Source organism: Myxocyprinus asiaticus, chromosome 8 (assembly GCF_019703515.2).
Source record: "Myxocyprinus asiaticus isolate MX2 ecotype Aquarium Trade chromosome 8, UBuf_Myxa_2, whole genome shotgun sequence".
Lineage (NCBI taxonomy): Eukaryota > Metazoa > Chordata > Actinopteri > Cypriniformes > Catostomidae > Myxocyprinus > Myxocyprinus asiaticus.
Genome location: NC_059351.1, coordinates 15,568,928 through 15,592,626, shown reverse-complemented (window position 1 = coordinate 15,592,626; position 23,699 = coordinate 15,568,928). Strand labels below are relative to the sequence as shown.

General features: G+C 39.2%; 2 protein-coding genes across 2 annotated transcripts in view; one reads left to right on the top strand and one right to left on the bottom strand.

The window, feature by feature from the left end:
* Positions 1-12,129, bottom strand: part of LOC127445420 (caskin-1-like) — a 77,218-nt gene extending 65,089 nt beyond the window's left edge. Inside the window, exon 1 of the mRNA XM_051705478.1 lies at positions 11,594-12,129. Coding sequence (XP_051561438.1) covers positions 11,594-11,687 — 94 coding nt within the window. The 5' untranslated portion in view covers positions 11,688-12,129. The remainder of the gene's footprint in view (positions 1-11,593) is intronic.
* A 5,991-nt stretch (positions 12,130-18,120) lies between these two features.
* The window catches only part of LOC127445438 (sodium/glucose cotransporter 5-like), a 52,739-nt gene continuing 47,160 nt past the window's right edge, over positions 18,121-23,699 (top strand). Inside the window, exons 1-6 of the mRNA XM_051705511.1 lie at positions 18,121-18,231; positions 18,506-18,577; positions 19,884-19,988; positions 20,626-20,685; positions 20,896-21,000; positions 22,959-23,064. Of these exons, the coding sequence (XP_051561471.1) occupies positions 18,121-18,231; positions 18,506-18,577; positions 19,884-19,988; positions 20,626-20,685; positions 20,896-21,000; positions 22,959-23,064 (559 nt within the window). The remainder of the gene's footprint in view (positions 18,232-18,505; positions 18,578-19,883; positions 19,989-20,625; positions 20,686-20,895; positions 21,001-22,958; positions 23,065-23,699) is intronic.

Here is a 23,699-nt window from a genome sequence, read left to right as displayed (position 1 = left end):
TCAAGGGACTCATTGAGGTTAAGCACCTTTCTAAAGGACACAAGGGCTGTGGTCAAAGGAATCTGTGTCACCCTGTTCATATTCTGTAGTTCTAACCACTGAACCACACACAAACTTGGCCTTGAATATACAGATGAATCTTGCGATTTCCATTCCTCAGCTCCACGTTTGGCCTCAAGTCCAATGAAAACTCCTTGTCTGGAAAAATTACGGCCCAGCCAATCAGTGTCAACTTCAACTAGGGAAAAATCGGTTCATGTTTACAACGTGAAGTGCTGACACTGACAACGACAAAACCACAGCCAAGGAAGCGATCACAAGCCCCACTATAGCACCGGGTTTTAAAGACCTGACAGATAAAAACAATAATGAAAGGAGATAAATTACAACTCTACATCTTAAATTTCATCCTGCACCATTTTGGATATGGATATGAAATATACCTCCAATACCTTGAGAGTGGACTGACTGGACTGAAGTTTTTTTTAACTTGTGGACAATAAACCATGCAAAAAAAATCCATTAAATTTACAATAAGGAGACCTTTTTAGGGACCAGAATATCACAGAGACTTGGGGATGGGCTCTTAAGACAAGGGCCAGTATGCAACCACACAGCAACCACCCAGCAACCATAAAGCACTGCACTGACACACTAAGAGCACCTTAGCAACCGCATAGCAACACCCTGGCAACCAACCAAAACAACCTGGCATCGTGGTGGCAAATTTGGAATGAGCAAACACTGCTCATGTTTATTCTGAAAATGTAAAATAGTTTCAATTGGGATGAATAACTTAAGTGCATTTTTTAATATATCCCACGGACATGGTCTAAAAAAAGTCCAACATGATCTCATTCATTCTCCTTCAGGGTTGTACTAAGTGGTGTTTCCTTCTCTCCTTCTCCCTCTTCCTTTTTCAGTGAATGCATTGATGTTCATGGCTTGCTAGACTGATGTGTTCTGGCATTTTCTCTTCACTGGTTTAGGAATGTCCAGCTTATACCAAACACAGTGGCTACAAAACACACACTTTTTGGAGCGATAAGGCCCTAAGAGGATGCACAGGGAGATAAACGGATACACACGAATGAAATAAGTTAATGTTAAGAACAGTAATAGTAGTCCAAAAATATCACTCAAGTTTGTGTTGTTGTACAAATCTTGAACACAATGCTGATTGTAAAAGCTTTCCAGTAAATACACATTTCAGAACAACTAATCGGCCAAAGAAAATTAGTTATACAATACTAAATACCTTTATGTGTGTATTTTGTACATACATTTTAACGTTTGCATTACATAACTAACTACATTTACAGGCTTGCGATGCAAAGGGTCCCTTTTATGACACTATCGGTTAGGTTTAGATTTGGGAGGTAGGTTTAGTTGATTTAAAACTAGATAAAGCATTAACCTTTAAAATCTTATCTGTTTTGGCGAACATTTAACTCGCTTTTAGCGCCACACAGTGGACATTTCACTTAACTGTGATGCATGTCCTAAACAAAGTAATATCATTTTGCAAAACTGTAGCCACATTAATGTAATTTTTTTATCAGATCAGGCTGGAATTACATGTACAAATTGCGTTCAGCACAGTTTTTTCTGATTTTATTAATTCCTTTATACTGTTATTATAACTTTATATGTTATATCATTATCTTGGCTAAGTGAGTATCATCTTGGTTACTGTTGTAACCTCCGTTACCTGATGGAGGGAACGAGACATTGTGTCAATATAGTGACACTAGGCGTTGCCCTTGGAAGCCCTAAACACCTCTGAAATTTGAGAAAAGGCCAATGAGAATTGGCAAGCGGAATTCGCATGCCACTCCCCCGGACATATGGGTATAAAAGGAGCCAGCTTGCAACCACTCATTCAGGTTTGTGCTGAGGAGCCGAGACAGAGTCCTGGCCATTTCAGCGGGTAGTTCAGTATTGTGGACATACTTACAATGGGAACAGGCCGCACCAGCCACTTCGGCCTTTTCTCTTCTTTTTCTCCTACAACAAAATCATTCAGCTGGGGCCATTCATTCAACGTCGGAGAAGATGTTCTTTTTCCTAAGGGGAAAAGACACCGCGGAGACCACATCCTGCCCGAAGGGGAGGTTAACATGTAGAGAATACGTCACATGGACTTACCAACCGGTAGTACACATGTGGAAAGAAGCCCCCGCTGTAGGTCCTACCTGGAGGGGAGGAGCTCTACAAATGCGGCGACTGGTGGCAGAGGAGGCTCTGCCCTAGGGAAGACACAGGTTTGCTGTCAGGGAAACCGTACCGTGGAAAATACATCACATGGGGTTACCACAGGCAAACAGCACATGTGGAGCACCTATCCCAGTGCAGGGCATACTAACGCAAGTACTGGGCCTGGCATCTAATTTCTCCATCGAATTCGCCTGCCGCAGGGCTGAGGAGGAAAGACATCCAGGGTTCACCGGTCTCGGGAACTCACATGGGGGAAAAAAGCGAATGTTTTTCCCCTCGGGGAGGGGAAAAGCGCTGTGTGCAAGCGGTACACCCGGCCAGCTGCCCGCAAACTTACCTGTTCGTACCTGCCAACACACAAGACGAAACTGGCTCAACCTGGAGATTATAAAATCTCGCAAAAGTATTGGGTATCGCCCAGCCCACTGCTCTACAGATATCTGCTAGAGAGGCACCATTCGCTAAGGCCCAGGAGGATGCCACACTCCTAGTGGAGTGTGCTTGTACTCCCAAGGGGGATGGCACGCCCTGGGCCTGGTATGCCAAGGCGATGGCATCCACGATCCAGTGGGCCATCCTCTGTTTGGAGACAGCCTTCCCCTTCCGCTGTCCCCCAAAACAGACAAAGAGCTGCTTGGAGCCTCTAAAGCTCTCCGTGCAGTCCAAGTAGATATGCAAAGCGTGTACCGAACACAGCAACGACAAGGCTGGGTCTGCCTCCTCCCGGGGCAGCGCTTGCAGGCTCACCAACTGCTCCCTAAAAGGGGTAGTGGGAACCTTGGGCACATAGCCCGGCCGGGGTCTCAAGTGAGAGTATGCCGGACTGAACTCTATGCACGTATCGCCGACAGAGAACACCTGCAGGTCCCCAACCCTCTTGATGGAAGTGAGCGCAGTCAGGAGGGTCATCTTCAATGAGAGGGCCTTTAGCTCAACTGACTCCAGAGGCTCAAACGGGGCTCTCCGTAGGCCCAGCAGCACCATAGAGAGATCCCACGAGGGAACAAGGCATGGCCTAGGAGGATTCAACGTCCTAGCACCTCTAAGGAACCTGATGATTAGGTCATGCTTCCCCAAGGACTTACTGTCCACTGCATCGTGGTGTGCCGCTATAGCGGCCACATACACCTTCAAGGTGGAGGGGGACAGCTGCCCCTCCAACCTCTCCTGCAGGAAGGAAAGCACCGACCCAACTGTGCATCTCTGGGGTTCTTCACCTCGGGAAGGACACCAATTCACGAACAGATGCCACTTCAAGGCATGCAGCTGCCTTGTAGAGTGACAGTGTCTACCACCGCTGGTGGTAACCCACTTAGATCTTCCACGTCCTGTCCAGGGGCCGGACGTGGAGATTCCAGAGGTCTGGGCGCAGGTGCCAAATCGTGCCCCATCCCTGAGAAAGGAGGTCCTTCCTCAGGGGAACTCGGCAGGAAGAGGCTGTCACGAGGAGCGTGAGCTCCGAGAACCAAGTCTGGGTGGGCCACCAACATGACCTGTTCTTTGTCCTCCCTGACCTTGCACAAAGTTTGTGCAAGCAGGCTCACTGGGGGAAACGCATACTTGCACAGACACCGGGGCCAGCTGTGTGCCAGCGCATCTGTGCCAAGGGGGCCTCGGCCAGAGAGTACCACAGCGGGAAGTGGGAGGACTCCTGGGAAGCAAACAGGTCTACCTGTGCTTCGACAAATCAACTCCAAATCAGCTGAACCACCTGGGGGTGGAGTCTCCACTCTACCCTGAGCATCACTTGCCACGACAGCATGTCCGCTGCGCAGTTGAGATCACCCGGGATGTGAGTGGCCCGCAATAACGTCAGTGGCTGCTGACTCCAAAGGAGGAGACAGTGGGCAAGTTGCGACATGCGACTTGAGCGTAAACCGCCTTAGCTGTTTATGTTCGTTACTGTCGCTGTGTTTTCCGTCCGGACCAACACATGCTTGCCCTGGATCAACGCCTGACCCATCCATGAACTCGACCAGTGGAAATGAGTGTGCTGGGGAATGGGAGGTCCGTGGGGATTCACCCGGCGGAAACGCTCCCATTAAAGCCCCCAAATCGGCCCCAATGCTAACCACCGCGGTCTTATGCATATAAGCAGAGGGACCAGGACGGGGAGTGGCTTGAGTGGCTTTCTTTCTATGGAAGAGAGAAAGCCGCGATCGAAACGTTGCCATGGCCGTGCTACACCCATGAACGCTGTCTCAGCGTGACTACGGGGGCGGCGCGCATTGGCGGCTGGGTGCACGGAGGAGAGATGATTCGGTGCGGCCGTGGTCGCGTCGGAGGTCGCTCCCCTCACCTGCACCGGCCGCCCACAGCATGCCGTGTGACCTTACTCAGTAAGGACGAACCAGGGTTCGCCTCCGGCAGGGGGACGTGAGACAGCAATCGTGGCCGTCAGAGGGAGAGAGATAAGGACCGCACCCTTTTTTAGGAACTGCACATCAATGGAAAGTCATCTTTACAAAGACGCTCTCCATCAGTGCTCACTCTTTTAGAGAAAATACACTCTTTTATTTCTCTTCAAGAGTGGCTGCTGAAGCGCCCAGGGGCGTTCTTTGCATTATCTGTGCGAGAAAGGGAGAACCCGCTGTAATGCACCGTATATCCAACACCCACTTTTACACTTTCGCTTTCAGAGGTGAATGGAACGCTGGTGGGTTTCTTCAACACCGCTCGGCTCCGAAGAACAAATCTGAATGAGTGGTTGCAAGCCGGCTCCTTTTATACCCGTATGTCCCCGGGAGTGGCATGAGAATTCCAATCGCCAATTCTCATTGGCCTTTTCTCAAATATCAGAGGTGTTTGGGGCTCCCAAGGGTGACCCCTAGTGTCACTACATCGACACAACGTCAAGTGAGTGACAGATAGGGAACAACTTACTAGCAGACTAATACATGTCACAAGATGTCCTTGACCCTGACCCCATCAAACCAACATTTCCAGAGAGACCTTTAGACATAAAAATCCATCATCTCTGCCCTCACAACCATAATTTACATATTGTAAAATATGGTACTTTGTAATTAGATTCTAATGTACAAAACAACTAATCGGCCAAAGAAAGCAAGTTATACAATACTATATACCAGGGGAAGGCGGTATGTCCAAAATCTTATGTCACAAGTTATTTTTAGGGCTGTCAATCGATTAAAAAAATTTAATCAAATTAATTACATGATTATTCAAATTAAATGAATTATTTGCATATCAGTATTTAATGTGAAAGGCCCCCAAATAAATGTAATTTAGAAATAATTCTAAATATAATATATAATAAATAATTCAGGCAATGGACCGTTGTCACAGACTGTGACGACACATTTCCACCTTACTTAGCAGCGTAAATCTAGAAAACTTTTTTATACAAGCAATTTTAAAATGATTTATAGTAAATTTATAACATTATACTTTGTATTATATTACCCTGGAATTAGTTTTTAAAAAACGGGTTACCAAAGATACAATATGGTTTCTAATATAGCTGCCTGAGAGAGTGACAGTAAACTTGCCATCTTCTCTCTTCTGACTGTCAAAATCCTAACTAGAGCCTGGTAAAAAAAAAAAAAAAAAAACTGGTATATATAAATAAATAAATAAATAAAAATCCACCACTCTTCATTTTTTTTCTTCACTTGAAAAGTTGTGGAAACGTAATAGTGGCATTTTTCTTTTGCTGTTGGAGCAAATGGGTAAGTATAAATTATATTTGCCATGATCTCCCATTTACTTCCATTCACCGCTATCGAAGTTTACCCTGCAGTCATTTACTTCTGCATTACAAAACCCAAAAGTGTGAAAAGGGTCCATTCAGTTACATTACATCATATACATTTATTTGGGCAACAAACAAGTAAAGCATTTAGACAATACAAAAAGTGTCTTTGAAAGTCAATATATTGTTTGTTTTATTTCCAGATGGATGCAAAAGAAAATATATGATTATTCATAACAAATAATAGCTTGGGCATAAGTGCAAACCAGAGTTAAAAACATAGTAAAATGAATAATATAAACTGGACGGTTTGACTAAGATTTGGATGAACCACATTCAAAGTTGTTGTAAAATTGCTAAAATATACACACACATGACCACACATAACTTAAATTCTCTATTAATATGGCAAGTTGCACCATTGCTTGCCAAAATCCTTACAATAGTTATCGCTCAAAATTCAATCATCTGGCACACTTAGATGTTTTTTTTTTTTTCTTCCTTTCTTGTTTTGTTTTTGTCCTCCTAAAAACCTTTTGGAGGAACATGTATGCAGAAATGAAATTTGAGCTTATGATGGGCTACACAATTAATTATTTCACATTCTCAACATCAAGTCAGCATGCACATGTGAAGTTGTTACCCAAATGAGCCATTTCAACTTGATCTGACCCTTAAAAATGACTTTCATTCGTGTAACCTCATGTATTGAGTTTGATTCACTCATATCAAATAATATTTTTGACACAGCAGGAGAAGTCTCTAAAACTCTCAAAAGGCTGACCGACATCTATTTACTTCCTCATTCTCTATGCTGATTCCATTAACAGGTGTTTGAAATGCCCTGGTGTCAACAATCAGTGGTTAACTGTCCTTGCAAGAACAATGTTTACTTGCTCTAGAACAAGAGAGTGGAGTTCATTGAAAAAGCAATATCTTCTCAACTGCCAAATACACATGCTTCAGCTAAGCTCTATTTAAAGACTCTTATAATCCTTTATCTTTATAGGTATTAAATGTAATGCATTATGATTACATTTAATTAGGCTACAAGACTACTGGTAATTAAATTAGTTCAGATATTGGTGTGGAAAATTAGAAAAGTAATTCAGGAAAGAATAGTTTCAGATGTAATCAAACGAAAATCAAGGGAGACAAAGTTTGTGGTGTTAATGTAATACTAACCTTTAGAAAACATTTATAAGTCTCTTGAGGGATGATATAAGGAATTGTATTGATTTCTATTGATCCTCATTCTTACAGTACCTTTAGAGATAAAGTAAATAGTCTCTTTTAAAGTTAAAGGTGGTTACTGTATTTGTACTGTAAATGGCAAAATACATAGGCTTCATTGATGGGTGGGACATGTCCCTACTGCTTTTTGCCTTTGCCAATTTTATCCCCAGCACTTTTTGAAATAAATTTAATCGTGTAAGTGTCTAATGCAGAAGAAACATCTCCAGTTCTTTAGCAGGAATTTCCATTTTGTTTGTGTGTTATTCACATTTTGTTTTATATGCTTTTATCCAAAGCAACTTACATTGCACTTATTACAGGCACTATCCCCCTGGAGCAATCTGGAGTTAAGTGCCTTACTCAAGGACACAATGGTGGTGACTGTGGGAATTGAACCAGCAACATTTTGCTTACCAATTCTGTGCTTTAGCCCACTATGCCACCACAACTCCATGTGTTATAAGTGGCGATTCAGTGTTGGAGTTCATTTTTTATGTTATAATGAGCGATCGTTACAGCTGTTAATTTCACAACAAAATTCCATCAAATTGAATTGTGTAATCTTGAAAAAAATCATTAATAAAACGAATAAATATAAGCTTTATTAATTTAATTTTGTTAAATATTAGGCAATTCAATTTGATGGAATTTTGTTATGAAATTGAAATGTATACATCTTAAATATAGGCTAATATTAGAGTGTAGTTACATTCATAGTGAGATCCAAAGCGTTTGAGACCATTAGTGAAAATGCACTATTTTGCACTATTTTCTCATTTAAATCAGAGTTTGTTTGTTTTTGTATTATACTATCAGCATAACAATTTGAGAAAAATTGAATGAATTTTGACATGTCCTCTTTTAATAACAGCATGCACTCGAGCTGGCAATGACTTCACAAGTTTGTGTAAAACCTGATGGTCCATCCCAGCATGATTTGAGAATGTTCCAAAGCCAAAGCGCATATTGTGTGCATTAATAAAAACAAAGAAATCTGACATTTTGCACAAAGGAGTTAACATGCCATACATTTGCTTTGATTTGAAATAGCGCAGAATCTTCGTTTATTTCCAAGTTTTAAATAAATAATTAAAAAATCCCAGATTTTCAACATGCTCTAAGACTTCTGGACACTAAGGTATACAGTATGTCAAATACATGATTCTAAATTAACTCATACTTTCAACCATCAAAATATCAATACACTCTTTTTCTAAAGATGAAGGTGCTCAGGGCTGCATCAGAAAACATTTACTTTACATTTATTCATTTGGCGGATGCTTTTATCCAAAACGACTTACAAATAGGAATAACATCATAAGCAATTCATTTTAAGGAGACAGTGGTACGAAAAGTGCTGCATTACAAAGTTTCACTAGCATCAGAATAGTTGTATCCAAGACAGATTAGAGTGCAACAAGAATATATACAGCGATCAGCCACAACATTAAAACCACCTGCCTAATATTGTGTAGGTCCCCCTCGTGCCGCCAAAATAGAGGCAACCCGCATCTCAGAATAGCATTGAGATGATATTCTTCTCACCACAATTGTACAGAGTGGTTATCTGAGTTACCGTAGACTTTGACCAGTCTGGTCATTCTCTGTTGACCTCTCTCATCAACAAGGCATTTCCGTCCACAGAGCTGCCGCTCACTGGATGTTTTTTGTTTTTGGCACCATTCGGAATAAATTCTGTTGTGCGTGAAAATCCCAGGAGATCAGCAGTTACAGAAATACTCAAACCAGCCCACCTGGCACCAGAAGCCTTTATTTATTTATTTTTGTCACATATTATACATTTTGATCATATACAGTGGAATTCTTTTTCGCATAGCCCAGCTAAGCTGGGGTCAGAGCGCAGGGTCAGCCATGATACGGCGCCCCTGGAGCAGATAGGGCCCTGCTCAAGGGCCCAACAGTGGCATCTTGGCGGTGCTGTGGCGGTGCGGTGACCTTCCGGTCAGTAACCCAAAGCCTTAACCACTGAGCCACCACTGCCCACCAACAATCATCCATGCGATTATCTAATCAGCCAATAGTGTGGCACTAGTGCAGTGCATAAAATCGTGCAGATATGGGTCAGAAGCTTTAGTTAATGTTCACATGAATCATTAGAATGGGGGAAAAAAATTATCTTAGTGATTTGATGGGCTGGTTTGAGTATTTCTGTAACTGCTGATCTCCTGGGATTTTCACGCACAACAGTCTCTAGAATTTACTCTGAATGGTGCCAAAAACAAAAAAACATCCAGTGAGGGGCAGTTCTGTGGACGGAAATGACTTGTTGATGAGAGAGGTCAACAGAGAATGACCAGACTGGTTCGAACTGACAAAGTCTATGGTAACTCAGATAACCGCTCTGTATAACTGTGTTGATATGAATAGCATCTCGGGCTGGTGCTGTTTTGGCGGCACCAGGGGGACCTACACAATATTAGGTAGGTGGATTTAATATTGTGGCTGATTGGTGTATAATATATATATATATATATAGTGCATGGTTAAGTGCTCATGGAAAAGATGTGTTTTTGGCCATTTTTTGAATACAGAGAGTGAGTCTGCTTAACGGATGGAGTTGGGAAGGTCATTCCACCAACGTGGTAGGTGGTACAAGTGTTCTGGAGCCTCTTTGTGTTGGTACAACAAGGCTCCGCTCATTAGCTGACCGCAGAAAAAGTGAATGTTTTTTAACAACACAGAAAAGAAGGGCATTTTAAGTATAGTATAGCTATTATTGTAAGACACACACACACACACACAGTGCCCTGCTTCCATTTCAGGCCGCCCTATAGCAAGAGATGCTTCTCTCACCACCTGGGATGTTACCCAGCACTGGAAGTGGTAATTGCATTTCAATTATAGACATGTGCATGTGTACTTAATCTTGTGCAACCATATCAGTAAGTTTTGATGATTTGGATGATTCGTTGTAACTGTGAGAGAGAAAAAACAAACACATTTTTGATCCAAATATCACCAGATCATCCCAGCATGCATTTTGACCTACCAAAACAGTCACACACTGTATGCATCCGTATCCTGAGTTGAGACATCAAAAAACAGACTGATTTATGGGTCACGTAAATTCTAACACGTACTCAGAACGCGTACGTTTTAGACACTGTGCATGCAACAATTTCCCCTGTGTGAACGCCCCTTTAAACGTCATTATGGACACACGACCAAACAGCTGAGAGGCCTCTCACTCTCGCGCGCGCGCGCGCATACTCACACACTTTATTACGATGACATCTGACGCATTTCACTAACATAATCCCTCTTCTCTTTCCTCAGCCAAGCGCTTTCACTTCCAAATTGACAAAAAAACAAAAAAAAAAAACAAATCTATGTACACTATCAAACGTCTCTAGTAGTCTATAACATGAAGAACAGTTACTAGAAATTAAAACCTGTGACAAATTAATGGTTTTAACCACAAAAAGGACGGGCAATGTTCATTTCCGCATGTTTCCATCAACAACATCTCTTTAATCTTTGGCGATCTTGAGCCACCTGCCATATCGGCGCGCGCTCATCTGGACATCAAAGCGGATTTGGCGCGGGCCGCGGCTTTCATACCAACAGCGAGCTTCATTTTTGTCATCGCATCTACACTGAGCAAAGCGACAAAACTAGAACGCTCCCGTTATAGCTAATCAACGAAGCTGTCCGCGTTTTAATCGAAATCGCTCGCTCGCGCTACACATCTTTGGGGCCGTTCACACCGAACGCGTCAAAAGCTTGATGCAACGCAACGAATATAACAGAACGCAGTGTATCGAGACGCGTTTTAAACAGTTGAAATTCTTTTTAACTTGGCACGGTGTCTAAATCCGTCTAGAGCGCGTTTACATGGGAAAACGATTAAAAAAAACATTGCGGATGGACGCAAAAACAAGTTCGGTGTGAACAACCCCTAAGTTGATTATAACGTATCTACGTCGTTTTCGCGTTGCGCACTTGTGGTGTAGTTGTTGGGATGAGAGATTTATCGGTAGTGCTAAGGAGGGGCAACTGGCAGCTTTACTGTTATTTTACTGTAATAGCTATCGATAGTAATGTAAAAATAAATAAATAAATAAATAAATAATAATAATAAACGCGTACTTTGATAACGACGTAAACAACACGTAGAAGGCATTCGAGTAATTTATCTGCATGCTTCAAAGAGGAAATTGGAAAATATTAATTTATTTAGCCTAAGCTACTGTATAACTGTTTTTCCAAATATTATTAAGAAACCTAAGCACCAATGGAGTTCAACAAGGGGCATCACCGGTGAACGGCCAGTCCAATATACAGGCATGGCGTGTGTGTGTGTGTGTGTGTGTGTGTGTGTGTGTGTGTGTGTGTGTGTGTGTTCAACCTCAGTGTGATGCGTAACAGGGGGCATTTTAAAAAATCGGTGGGAAGGATACTCACTCGCTTTGCCCTGTTTCTGTCTCTGCAGGAGCCGCTGGACGGTAACCAGGTCCTCCGTCTTCACCGCTTGTAAGAGTTCCTGTTCTTTCCCCATCCTGTTCAATCACACACTCTCACTACACTCATACACACTCTCTCACGCATGCATTCATGGCTCTACTTCTACATCCAGCGCATCTTCAAGGGGCCAGGCGACCGAAACGGTGCCGTAAACGCCAGCGCACCCTCGCCGCTCATCGTGTAAGGTCGAGTGCACAGAGACGCGCGCCCAGTAGAGTGACCAGCGGCGTCCACGCAGTCTTAATTCGTACTTGATGTGACGATCGAGCGTGACAGAGTCCAGTTTTCGGGTTAAAGGGACAGCACCGAAACGCTGTGCGTATTTACGTACGGTAGCATTGAGTAAATGCTACAAAAATTGCAGATGTTGTGAACATACCAACGGATGTCGTCTCTTTGACCCGAAGCTGGAAGAGAGACATGCATTACGTAAACATCCAGGCAGATGTGCGCTATGATGTGCGCGCGGTCGCTGGAGGTTGTAATCCGCTGTCGCTTTTTCCATGTGCGCGCGCGCGCGTGTGTGTGTGAGAGAGAGAGCGAGAGAGAGAGAGAGAGAGAGAGAGAGAGAGAGCGCGCATCAATCAGGGGGCGTTGACTAAGCAGACCCTTTTCCCATGGGATTGACAGATTATAAGGGAGGAAAGCAATGTGTGTTGTGTTTGTGTGTGTGTGTGTGTGTGTGTGTGTGTGTGTGTGTGTGAGAGAGAGAGAGAGAGAGAGAGAGAGAGAGAGAGAGAGAGAGAGAGAGAGAGAGAGAGAGAGAGAGAGAGAGAGAGAGTATGTTTATGAGGATGAGATGGAAGAAAGAAATGTCACAGGACAGATTTTAGTGGGATAGGAGCTGCTCGCAGTGTTCACTGAGCCAGACTCATACAACCTCAGCCTTCTAAGAGGAAAAAAAATAACACTATTAAAGAAGCAGTTCACACAAAATTGACATTTTGCCATCATTTAGGCTACCCTCTCTCATTTTGTTCTAAACCCTTGATTTCCTCTCATAGAATGCAAAAATGAGATATTTTGCCGTATGTTCGCACTGCTCTTTTCCCATACATCACAATTATAAAATGACCAGCACTGTAAACCCTAATATCTTAAATAAAAATGACTTGAAATGTCAAGGTTTGGGCTCATAACTCAAATATATAAATTCCTTATATTAAAAATACATATACATTGTATTTTATATCTATTCTATATCTATTTTATATCTATTTATATTTATTACATGATATACTATTGAGTACAAAATTTGAGGCTGGGGAATACCCACAATACCTTGAATTATTTAATTATGTTTCCATGGTCAGAGGGAACTTATGGGGGCATTAAGTAGTTGTTATCAAGAATTCATAGATGTTTTAGCTCTTTTGTAGTATTATTATTTATGTAGTTTTGTTGCAAATAATTGTTTTATGTGATGTCACCATCAGGGTGATCTATGTCCTCTTTGGTCAAGTTGGACCCTGTTAACTGAATTACAGTTCTCTTTTTACATTTGCAACCAAAGTAGGCATATGTGCATTTCTGTGGAGAAATAAGTTTGTTTAATGATTGACCTAGAATCAGTTATAATCTTCATTATTTAAGCTGTGTTACTGTATGACCTGACTTTGAGTCCATTCAATTCAAATTATTAACTTGAAACAAGAACATTTAAATAGAAAATCTGATTTTGAACATACAGTACTTGCATCTAGTTACCTTATCTTAAGTAGTTGCTGACTGTCTGTGATTTTTGGAGCTTCAAAGGTCTGATTACCATCCACTTGCATTTTAAGGACCCACTGTGCTGAGATATTTTTATATTTTTCTTCAAATGTGTTCAGCTGAAGAAAGAAAGTCATCCACACCTGAGATGGCATAAGAGTGAGTAAATGATGAGAAAAGTTTAGTTTTGGGGTGAACTAACCCTTTAAGTTCATTCTACATGAACACCAAGTTAAGTGAATTTAATTACACAAGTTTTGGAGATGCCATTACTCAATTCAGTTGAGAGAACGAGTTTACTCAGTCAACTGAGTAAAGTCAACTTATTAGGGCTTTCAGTGAGTAGGCTACCTTAAAAGTATTACTCTATACTGCTTGTTTACTATATTCAAAGTCTTTTCAATCCCTATGATGACTTTACTGAGTGAAGAACAATCTGGAATCATGTGTAACAGTGTATCAGTCACACAGAGTCGTGTTTGCAACCTGAACTTCTTTATGTTCTTCTCGTCTTTGTGGCATATGCGCTAAAAAGAGAATGAAACAGAACTTGGGTGTTTTGAGATGCGTTTTGAAAAATGTACGTTTTTTTTTAACTTGACACTGTCTAAAAATGCAGCGGTCATGCGCGAGATGCTGACAAAAAATCGAGATGCAGTGCACCGGTCAAAGATGTCCTTTCAACAAGTGTCCTTTCAATGATAAAAACAATAAAAAAACAACGCAGACGCATGCAAAAACACATTCAATGTGAACAGCCCATAAATAGTCTGTTTTCATGCATCGTTTTTCATTCATTACTAATCCAATCCCGAAGTTACACTTAAAAACAGAATCAAACCCAGAACGTAACCCAACGGTTTGTCAGGTCCAGTTGTGATCAGGCCATGTAGCAGACTTCTACTTCTTGGGTGCCTTGTGTCTTGATTATGGGGTGCCAAGTATGCACAAGTGCGTGTGAAATTTGACAGTGAATAACAACTTCAGTTTCAGTCTGTTTCTCACACAAAGCTAAGTATGGCTTTAGATGACTTGGGATGTAGTCCTTTTTGGAGCTTGACAGCCCCTGTCACGCAGGGTTTGGAACCACAAGACAGAATTTTCATTTTTGGATGAATTATCCATTCAAATGCTATTGGTGGCACTCAGACATTGAAAGGCGCACTGCACTGATTATTATCATATAATTTTGTTTCTAACTCTATCACATTATCTCCCTTTATCTGCCATTTCAGGCATAATTTTGGTGATGTTCTTACAATTAAAATCTGTGATACGATATATTACTCCCTAAGGGTGTTATTAAAACCAGAGCAGATGTCTAATTTGGGCTCCTTTCTAACCCACATCAGTAATTGGCCATTCTTTACATATTTTGCACTGTCAATTTTAAAGGACTGCTCCAGTGGCAAAATTTATACTGGCGAATTACTTGTGAGGTGGCAGACATTTTTCATTCAAACTGACAAGAGAGAAATTTCCCACTGCCAGTTCTTGGGTCCTATCTATCTGTTTACCTAGATCTTAGCCATTAGTTTACCACCAGATGCAGTAAAATTAGAGATCTTTCTTTCTGCAGATTTCATTTCCTACAACTTAATCAAATGCACCTGAATCAGCAAATCAAGGTCTTTTTTGGGTCCTCTTGGACATCACTGGCAGGTGTATTTGAGCAGGGTTTGAATTCAAGTCTTCGGAAAGATCTCTAACAAGAATGAGCGTGGCTGCTTAAGGGCTCTCTACTCAATTTTTTCAGCTTGATATCTTAATTTAAAAATCTTTCCAACATTAAAATAAAATGCTATAAGGATTTTTAAAGAATATGATATTTCTCATCACAGATATACTGTACTGTCTACATTTACAGTACATTTATTCATTTAGCAGAACTTTTTTATTGTTATATGTAAGGGTTGTTGTTTTTATCTTTTTCTTTCATCTCTAATATAAGGCACCTTTTTAAGTTGCCTCAGAATGATTTGTATTGTTAAATCTGATACAAATAACTGCATTTAAGTTTAATTTGATTCAAAGTGACATACAAATGAACAAAAACAAGTCTAGCACTACTGCATTTCAATAATGAATATAAGAATTTTGATGAATTAAGAAATACTACTAAATACTAAATACTATAAAATAAGAATTTTAAATGAATAAATAACTGCAGGTTTATAAAATATTTTATATAAATCCTAAAAATGGAATATTTCAGTTTATGTGATTTGCATTTATTAAATAAAAAAAAATGAAATATGTAAATTTCAACACCATATATTACAAAGTACTCACAAAACACTAATATATATATATATATATATACACACACACACACACACACACACACACACACACACACACACACACACACACACACACTGGCGGCCAAAAGTTTGTAATAATGTACTTTGTAAAATTGATACTTTAATTCACCAAAGTGGCATTCAACTGATCACAAAGTATAGTCAGGACATTACTGATGTAAAAATCAGGACCATCACTATTTGAAAAAAGTAATTTTTGATCAAATCTAGGGAGACTCCATTTCCAGCAGCCATCACTCCAACACCTTATCCTTGAGTAATCATGCTAAATTGCTCATTTGTTACTAGAAAATCACTTGCCATTATATCAAACAAAGTTGAAAGCTGTTTGGTTCATTAAATGAAGCTTAACATTGTATTTGTGTTTATTTTTGAGTTGACACAGTATGCAATAGACTGGCATGTCTTCAGGTCAATATTAGGTCAAAAATGGCAAAAAAGAAACAGCTTTCTCTAGAAACTCGTCAGTCAATCCTTGTTTTGAGGAATGAAGGCTATACAATACTTGAAATTGCCAAAAATATTAAGATTTCATACAAAGATGTACACTACAGTCTTCAAAGACAAAGGACAACTGGCTCTAACAAGGACAGAAAGAGATGTGGAAGGCCAGTTGTACAACTAAACAAGAGGATAAGTACATCAGAGTCTCTAGTTTGAGAAATAGACACCTCACATGTCCTCAGCTGACAGCTTCATTGAATTCTACCCACTCAACACCAGTTTCATGTACAACAGTAAAGAGAAGACTCAGGGGTGCAGGCATTGGGAAGAATTGCAAAAAATAAAGCCAATTTTGAAACAGAAAAACAAAAAGAAAAGGTTAGAGTGGGCAAAGAAACACCGACATTGGACAACAATAATAATTGGAAAAGAGTGTTATGGATCTTAACCCCGTTGAGCTTTTGTGGGATCAGCTAGACTGTAAGGTGCGTGAGAAGTGCCCGACAAGACAGCCACATCTATGGCAAGTGCTACAGGAAGCGTGGGGTGAAATGTCACCTGAGTATCTGAACAAACTGACAGCTAGAATGCTGCTGGAAATGGGGCCTGTCTAGATTCGATCAAAAATGACTTTTTTCAAATAGTGATGGTGCTGTTTTTTACATCAGTAATGTCCTGACTATAATTTGTGATCAGCTGAATGCCACTTTGGTGAATTAAAATACCAATTTCCTTCTGAAACAGCAAAATCTGTACATTATTCCAAACTTTTGGCTGCCAGTGTGTGTGTGTGTGTGTGTGTGTGTGTGTGTGTATATATATATATATATATATATATATATATATATATATATATATATATATATATATATATATATATATATATATATAGGATTTACCCATTTCAATTTCATAACAAATTTCCATCAAATTTAATAATCTTAAAATTTGATGGAAATTTGATATGAACTTAAAATGAGTCAATCTAAAAAATAGGATAAAATATGTTTCTGAGTGAAGAGGTGTCAGCTGTTTTTTGAATGTATAGATAAACTGTTAATTTCACATGTATTAAGCTGGATAGACAACAAACATCTATTCTGGCATTTATTCTAAGTTTATGGATGAGTCAGACATGGTAAGACTGTCAAGACCAAAATGAAACAATATATTTAAAAAAAGAAAAAATTCTATAATATGGCACAGAATCTGTGTGACAGAGATCAAGTTGGCCCTGAAGATTATTTATTCATCAGACTGTATTTCTCAATACTGACTTTTAAGCCCTAGTTACTGGATAAGCAGTAGCACTTTTTGGAATCTCTTGTATTTATAACAATACGTGGTAAAATGAAATTATTTGGTAACAGCTTTCTTTACTAATTAACTAATTTACTAATAGATTTGTTGGCTTAATATGTATTTATAATTCCAAAGCTAGTAGGTTGCAAATACTTAAAGCATACAGTAAAATAAGGTACAACTGATGTGAACTGTGACCTGTCACACTAAAGGTATAGGTAGTGAGTATACTTATGTCCTGTGTAAGATTGATGCTAATGGTTAGTGCATGTGTTGTGTGTGTTAATGGGTAGCACCAGTGGGTTTTTAAGCAAATGATTCACTTTGTTAAGTGTGTCTGGAGATGTTTTTTGGACTCCTCAAGTCACATTAGGTTTGTCAGATAATACGTCTCCATGCTCTAATTTAGCTGTGTGCATGTATGTATGTGTTTAGTCATGGGTATTTAGGTGCATGTGCAGGTGTTTGTAAGCCTGTGAAACCACAACAAGCAACAGGATTTTGTGCATCTGCAGGGATGTGTCTCATCTGCCTTGTTGTTTTCATGTAGGTTCAGGTTTGCTTCATTAAACTGATGTGTTTAATGATCAATTCACACACAGAGCTGACCAGAATGCTCTGCGTCTTTCTATCCCTCCCCATCTTGTTGTCTTAGTCTGTGTGTTGTGTGTGTGAAGGTAGGACATGGCGTCTAACTCTACCACTAAATTTTTCGCCCTTTCTCAGTCTTTCAGCGTGTCTGATATCATCGTAATCGGAGCATACTTTTTGTTGAACGTTGCAGTTGGAATATGGGTGAGGTGTATGTGTGTGTGCTCACTTATGTGTGAGCATTTTTAACATTATTATTATTATTTAAATGATTAACATTGTATAAATGGTAATTATTATAATTTAAATATACATGATAATAATAGAATGATTAGTGAATATTAATTGTGGAATTGCATGTAATCAGGAAAAATTATCTATTCTAACACTTTCTAAAAAGTAAAGGTGGGAAATTCAACTTTATTTGAATTTTGGATGAACTGTTGTTGTACTGTATGTGTGTGTGTGTGTGTTTAAGTCATCTTGCAGAGTGAGCCGAAACACACTAAGTGGATATTTCCTGGCTGGCAGGGACATGGCTTGGTGGCCAGTAAGTGAAACCCACAGACAACATTTGAACAATACTCATGATAATTAATGAAAAAGGGGCCTAGTTAAAGCAATATGATAAAATATATTCACTATGAACAGATTTTACATTCATATTCAATGAAGAATGATAAAGTTTTTATGAGTAATGTAAACTTCTAAAAGGTTGTATTTCCAGGTTGTAAATCCAGACATTTTATTAATAATTCAGAAAAAGGAGTTTCTTTTTTAGTGGGTAGACAAATAACATTGACATAAAGCTTTTATTTTCATTATAAATATTTGATGTGAAAAATGTGTGCATATGTTTACGGCAAGGTGTATATTTTAAGTGATGTGACTGGTCACACTGTCTTTAAAGTTTCTCGCTATTTTTATCATCATATATAGTTACTTGTGTGTTAATTTTGCAGTTCAATTAAATAGTCTTGTTGTGTAACTCATTATTCCATTTTGAGGTCATAAAAAGTAATGTGGTCTTAAAATATAGGCCTACATATACTTATTATAAATATGAGGCATGTTTGATAATTATATAAAAAACGTAATGTTTAAAATATGATAATTGTTTAAATGTTTAAAATGGTTTAAATTAGTTTTAGATGAAGTATAGCATGTGACATTACCCACTTATGAAGTTTTGTGATAAGATGTTGATTGTTGTAACACAGTAGTTGTTTCATGTTGTAAATATTGTGCCAAATTATATTAACAGGTATATGCTGCATTGGATACAATGGGGTTCAAGGCACTACTTAAAAATATGTACTTTTTCTGATTGCAAAGTGTATCAAGATTGAAAATAATAATAATAATAATAATAAAAATAATAATAATAATAATAATAATAATATTAATTTATTGGGGGGTTGGGTTGGCTTTTTACCCCAAATCCTATCCTTTCACATATTGGACATTTATTGAAAAACTTTTGATTATATCACCTTGAACAAAACTGTAAATGACAAACAAGTGTTTTGTTTCAAAATAAATGTCATCATTTCAGGAATTCTGATTAGCTACATAAATTTGATTTTTTTTTAAAAGTTATTAAATGTTACATCAAATTACCTCAAAATCAAACTCATGATTTGATCATGACCGCGTGGATCAGTAAAGTTTTACAGTGCATAGTGTCAAACAGGTATTTAGAAAAGTGATGTGGTACATTTTGTTGCTATTTAGTGTTTTGGGAGAAAATAAAATGAAACGTGCCTTTCACCCCGGGGCACCTTTAGCCCGGTTGTACACTTATATGTTGAATCCAGGCTGAGAATGGTACTAATATACTTTATGAATGGGTGCAGATTGGGGCCTCTCTGTTTGCCAGCAGTGAGGGATCAGGATTGTTCATTGGTTTGGCTGGGACAGGAGCAGCCGGGGGAATCGCTGTTGCTGGCTTTGAATGGAATGTGAGTATCATCATTTTCTTTCAGTGCAGTAGTGTAGTCTAGGGCATACGCAGGCATATGCCATATGTCCACCTATCTTTTAAAGGATTTTATGTATACCCACATAAAATGAGTCATGATACGTATGCCGCCAGAACAGCAAGGAGGCTTTTGACCCATAACTTTTAATAAAAGTTATGGGTCACAGTATGCCCACCTCTTCAGTCACTACTACACCACTGTTTCAATGCCTCATTGAAAATGCTCAAGCACTAGGGGGAGTAAGAGGACCAATTTCTGCCTTACAACTGTCACTGTGCGGCACAAAATAAATAAATAAAATAATAATAATAAAAAAAAGTGTTCTTCATATATATATATATATATATATATATATATATATATATATATATATATATATATATATATATATATATATATATATGTATGTATGTATGTATTAGCTTTAGTGTTCAAAAACATTTTGGGGCGTACAAATTTCTCTGACAAGTGATAATATCTTAAGCAGTTTTGCTTCTTAAATGTGATTTTAATTTATTTTGTTTTAAGGACGTTTAAATAGTTTTTATCTTGAAATCAAGACAAAGACATTAATTAAGAACATGATTTTATCGCCCTTCTCTCTCTATTCCATTAGGCAACTTATGTCCTGTTAGCTCTTGCCTGGATCTTTGTCCCAGTTTACGTGTCCTCTGGGGTGAGTCTTAAAACACACAAAACTACCATTCGTACCAATGTGTCAAATGAACCTATGTGTATTAAAAATGGTTAACTTATGCTTAATGCTGCCTGCCTGCCTTGTACCAGACACAAATACACGCACGCGCACTACTTTCTCTGATTTGCCTTTAAATTTGCTTAGATTATGGCATTCCCTCTGCACTTCTTTTCTCTCTTTCTCTCTCAGATTGTCACAATGCCAGAGTATCTGGGTCGGCGGTTTGGAGGAGAGAGAATTCGCATGTACTTGTCAGCACTCAGTCTGATGCTCTCTGTGTTTACCAAGATCTCAGTAAGCATGAAAACTCACACAAATACACTCACACACAGAGAGTGATGTTTTTTGCTGTCTCATTCAGACATATTCCCATCAAGAGGCACTAAAGACAACAAAAGAAAACCTTAATCTAATAAAAGAAAATGTTTAATTCAGCGAGTCTTCTCAAATAGCTGGCATGTTTCTGCTCCCATGAAATTTAAAGTTGTTAAAGAGAGTTTGTTTAGCTCTTTTGACATCTGTTTTTTCACTGGAGACACACAGACACACATGCAAGAGGTCATGCTCTCTTGTTGCTGTTTTTTTTCTAAGGCAGGCATCACTATTACTGTTGTTCATACTTGGGGTTAGGGATTTAAAAAAAAAAAATATTACTCTTGTATTACATTTTGGCACATAACACGTGCTTTGAAAGCATATGATTTTCTCCTGTTGGCTGATAAAACAAATGTAAAAAATCTTATAGGCTTACATTAAAGAACAAACACTAGTCATAACTACAACACCAATTACGAAAAAGTTAGGACAGTATGCAAAATTCTTATAAAAACAGAAAGGAGTGATTTGTAAATTCTATTCACGCTATGCTATATTGAAAGCACTACAACAACACATTATTTGATGTTTTACCTTTTAAATGTATTTATTTAAAAATGCACTCATTTCAAATCACATGATTGCAACACGCTCCAAAATAGTTGGGACAATTGAATGTTTACCACTCTATAAAATAACCATTTCTTCTAATAACACGTATTAAGCATTTGGGCACTGAAGACACAAGTGTGTTAAGTTAGCAAGCAGAATTTCCCCCCATTCATCCATAATGCGGGTCTTCAGCTGTGCAATTGCACGTTCGGCCTTCGTTGCCGTATTTTGCACTTCAAAATGTGCCACACATTCTCAATTGGAGACATGTCAGAGACAGCCAATCTAGCACCTGTACTCTATTCCTGAGCCCATGTTATGATGTCCATTACAGATGACGGTTTTTAAGACAGTGACGACTGAGGGATCGGAGATCACGTACATTCAGAAGTGGTTTTCCAGCAGGACAACGTCAAACCACATACTGCCCGGATTCAGGTCTGGCCATAAGGGAGGGGGTTGGGGGAATGGAACAGCTTTCAGGGGCCCAGCCACTGAGGGTGGCCCAATAGAGATAGATCAAAACTACTGGCCCAGTCGGGAGTTTGGGCGGGCCTGCCCGGACTACAACTGCATGGCTGTGTAAGCAGAGAGTGCAGGTGCTAGACTGGCCTGCCTGCAGTCCTGACCTGTCTCCAACTGAGAATGTGTGGCACATTATGAAGTGCACAAAATGACAACAAAGGCCTCGTACAATTGCACAGCTGTAGACTTGCATAATGGATGAATAGGGGGAAATTCTGCTTGCTAAACTTAACAAAATTGTGTCTTCAGTGCCCAAATGCTTAATAAGTATAATTAGAAGAAATGGTGTTGTTGCACATTGGTAAACACTTGATTGTCTCAACTTTTTTGGAGCGTGTTGCAGTCATCTGATTTGAAATGAGTGTATACGTATTTAAAAAAGGTAAAACATTTTAAAAAAATTTTGTTGTAGCTCTTTCAAAAGAGCACAGGGTGAACAGAATTTAGAAATCACTCTTTTTTTTGTTTTTATTAGCATTTTCCATACTGTCCCACCTTTACTGGAATTGGGATTGTAGGTACTAGGCGTAAATATATACTTAAAGACAGTTGTAGTGTGCATGTATCGAGCGCGTCCATACGGGCTAGCGCTTTGAAAGGCTAGTGCGCTCAACCGTGTGCGACACATAACGGCACACAGAAAACTGAAGTGTACATTAGAAGAAACATACGAGACAAAGCTGATACTTCAATGCAACATAACTGACTTCATTAAGTGTCCTGCACAATGACAGTGCAATTACAGAGTAATACATTTGTCCTCTGTGATGTATATTATGTTCCTTTCTGTGCATTTGCAGACGGATCTATACTCTGGAGCACTGTTTGTCCAGGTTTGTTTGGGCTGGAATCTCTACCTCTCCACTGTTCTCATGCTAGTAGTCACTGCCCTCTACACTATAGCAGGTTTGTATTTGTGTGCATAATGTCTTGTGTTCTTTTACACTGTAATTTTTAAAAACTGGATGGGATGGTGTGACATGGTGGTTAAAGCTCAAGGCTTGTAACAGGAATGTTGCTGGTTTGATCCCAGCAAGGTGCAAGCCATAAACTCTGTTGTCACTGTTGTGCCCTTGAACAAGCCACTTAGTAATGTTCCGGGTTTGATACAACTTAAGTTCAATCAACAGCATTTGCAGCATAATATTGATTACTCCAAAAAAGACATTTAAAAATGGTATACAGTAAAATACAGTAAAACAGTAAGGCACTTAACATGGAAGTCAGTGGGGCCAGTCCGTAAACCCTAAAATACACATTGTTTTGAAAGTTTAGCCACAAGACATGATTTTAGTGTGATAAAATGTACTGATCCGTGTAAAGTTATATCCAAAAATGGGATTACATGGTTTCGTTGTCATGACAACAAAGTTGTAATATTCAGTATGTCCCTGTAATAACAGTACTGTAAATGGCTTGTATAAAAGCTTCTACTAAATGACTACTTGCTGAAAACATTCTTACTGTAGCAGCATAGTGGATCAGTAACATTTTCTGCAGTTGTAATTAGAGACAACATTACTGATTCCAGTATAACTACA